Raw genomic sequence first — 2957 nt, forward strand, 5'->3', positions numbered from 1 at the left:
TGTGTAATGTGTAGCCAGCCATGAAGAGCCATCAAGCATTGCTCCTGTGTGCCACACAACCATCGATAAGCATTTAACATGCCTCACAAATCCCTCACCATAAGTCATCTCATGAAAACCACCACAACGGCACTGATTGCTTGTGTGATATCAAATCCATCTATGAAAAAATGTGTTTGTGACTACATGGACTTAATGTAAGGTGATACCATGTAGGGTAAAATTACCTCTACATTACAGTAATTAAGATAGAAAAATAACAACGGAAAACAAAACTTTAAAACCAAGACAAATGAAACAATGTTTTTCTTGTAGAATCCTGTAACTTTGTTTTTGTTTTTTTCCCAATCCCAATGGTTATTGAACATTCCTGCTAGCCTTCACTTGCCAATACTTGACCTTCCCTCGATGCTGACTTTCACCTCATGTGAGATGAAGGAAGGTTTGGGCAGGGTCAAGGGCGGCTCCTCCTCAGATCTTTCTACTTTTCGTCCTTCAGGGGCGGACCATCTCCGCTTCCTTCGTCCTGATGGCTTAGTGACTCCAGCTTCCGCGTTGCTGGCAACCTGACCTTTAGAAACGGACCCTCTTACCCCAAACACGAGATCCCCGTTTTCCACATTGGTGCCTCCTCCACTTCTATTCCCATTTCCACCCCTCCCTCGATGGCTGATGCCATTCTCCCGCTCAGTGTGCCTGGATCCTCCTCCACTGCAGCTTTGGGGAGCGTCTGGGACAGCTCTGGGGGGTTTAAGGTGCCCGTAGCTGGACGCTGGGACAGAGGCAGGCGTGGCAAACTCCAGAGTCTTCTTTAGAGATCCGTTCCTCAGATTCTTGAGGGTGAGTGAAATACACACATCGCCCACAGAGAGCTTGGTGCAAGGCAGCTCCAGAAGCTGGGTGGTCCGGTCTGGGCAGCATGAAGACCAGCCCTGGCCGAAGACAAAGAAGGGGTACTCCGCCAAGACTTCCACACTCACCTGGAGGAGAGAAATGGTGGAAAGACACAGACATATTGAAGACAATTATATTTTTATGCAGATCATTGTCTGTGCTTTAAAACCCCTAAAACATTGTTTCAAATCCATAACGTTTCCCCCTTACATTAAACAGTTGACTAAATAAGCAACAATCAATTTTAAATTTAGGAAACACTCAAAAACGCTCATTGGGCCTGTGTGGGTGCGGTTTTGTGTAAATTTAGCTAAAAGAAAGAGCTATTAGGACATGCTGTCCTTAAAATCAGCAAGACGATTATGTAATAACTGATTGGTTTGTTAGGTGTACAGCAGTATATTGTTAACATAGCAGGTAGAAATAGAAACATTCACTCCGAAAGAATGTCTTAGTGACCAAAGAGGCAACATATCTGAAGAAAGAAATAAACCCAAAAATGAAGACTTGTGGTTCATTACACAAAACCAGTGAAGAGGAAAAAACATAGTTATGTTCTATCTGAGTTCTGGATTACACTTTGTTCTTTTAACACTAATTGGGGTCTGCATTATCATTTGTATGACAGAATGAGGAGATGAAAGATAGAAGCAGAGGAAGCTTTGAGACATGATGGGTAAGAAGGAAAAAATAAACCTGAGTAGAAAGAAGATGAAGTGAAGGACTATCTGAAATATAGCAGAGAGAATAAGATGGTGGGAGGGGATGAAGTTAGTGAGATGGAGATATAAAGGCGAGTTTACAGAGGGATGGAGGGTTGAACAAAAAGAGGAGTGATGAAGTGAGTGTGAGAGATAACAATGTCAAGAACGATACAAGTATAAGATGTATCAAACACCATCTCAAAGCAAACGTCAGGCAATATTTTTTCCCTACTGTATTATATAAGTTTTGCCTTCTCAGATTAAGTCCTCTGAGTGTGGACTCAAAGCTGCTGCCACCTCTCAGGGAAAAAAAGAAAGAGAGCCACTGATTAAGTACAACAGAGAAAGATAAGTCTTTGAAAGATTGTCTGCTTTTGCGCGGTACAGTATCAAAGAGCAGCCGGCGGCGGGAGAGATGGTTAGAGATGTGCTGTGTAGGTGGACAAGTCACAGCGTGGACAGATGAAATAGATGAATGGTTAACACACACCCTCAAAGGCAGTGAGAAGGGGTTGTGTTGGTGTGTGTGTTTGGTGTGTGTGTGTGTGTGTGTGTGTGTGTGTGTGTGTGTGGTGTGTGTGTGTGGTGTGTGGTGTGTGTGTGGTTGGAGGAGGCCAGAGAGAGAGAGAGAGAGAGAGAGAGAGAGAGAGAGAGAGAGAGAGAGAATAGAAAGATAAATCAAAGTGTAGTATTAGCTGTTAAGAAATTACTGAGAGGGTCAACGTTATAAAACAGTTCTTTGTGGCCAATTGACCCTCCCAGAATACCACAGTAGAGTATTACATGTAGCTGTGGAAATGTGTTACTGTATCAGTGCATTCATGTTCCTGGCTTTACTGAATACTTGATGAAGAGATTCCAGCACTCAACTCTTTGAACTTCTCTACAGCTCATAATCAGAACATGTTTGTTACATGACTGACATCCGAGTACATTGAACTTAATTACAGAGGGAATAGCAGAGTCCTGTGTGATTCACCATAATAGAATCCATATCAAGGGAGCATCTCAACACTTGTCATCCAACATTAATAATACCAGCTAAAAGTATGCATAAAAGGCTTCTTAGAGATCTTTATAAAAGTTGTCTTTTACAGTGGCAAACTGCAACTGGGCTGATTAGCTCGGCAATGCACTTAACATAAACACAACAGTAAAGAGCTTGATAGAGGAGTTAAACAATAAACACGCATTAAAGGAATAGTTTCACTTTCTTGACGAGCGTTAGACAAGAAGATCGATATCAATCCTGTGTCTGTGCATTAACACAGACAGCACAGAAAATGTATTAGCTTAGCTTAGCATAAAGACTGGAAACAGCGAGGCACCAAAGTTGTGAAATACACTACTACTACTACT

General features: G+C 42.3%; 1 protein-coding gene across 5 annotated transcripts in view; it reads right to left on the reverse strand.

Annotated features, from left to right (window-relative positions):
- Window positions 1-330: 330 nt before the first annotated feature.
- atxn1a (ataxin 1a) overlaps window positions 331-2957 on the reverse strand; it is an 81092-nt gene continuing 78465 nt past the window's right edge. For all 5 annotated transcript variants that reach the window (XM_032535802.1, XM_032535804.1, XM_032535803.1 and 2 more), the window contains one exon: window positions 331-980. In XM_032535802.1, the coding sequence (XP_032391693.1) occupies window positions 381-980 (600 nt within the window). In that variant the 3' untranslated portion in view covers window positions 331-380. The remainder of the gene's footprint in view (window positions 981-2957) is intronic.

The sequence above is a fragment of the Etheostoma spectabile genome, chromosome 14 (genome assembly GCF_008692095.1).
Source record: "Etheostoma spectabile isolate EspeVRDwgs_2016 chromosome 14, UIUC_Espe_1.0, whole genome shotgun sequence".
NCBI classification, from domain to species: domain Eukaryota; kingdom Metazoa; phylum Chordata; class Actinopteri; order Perciformes; family Percidae; genus Etheostoma; species Etheostoma spectabile.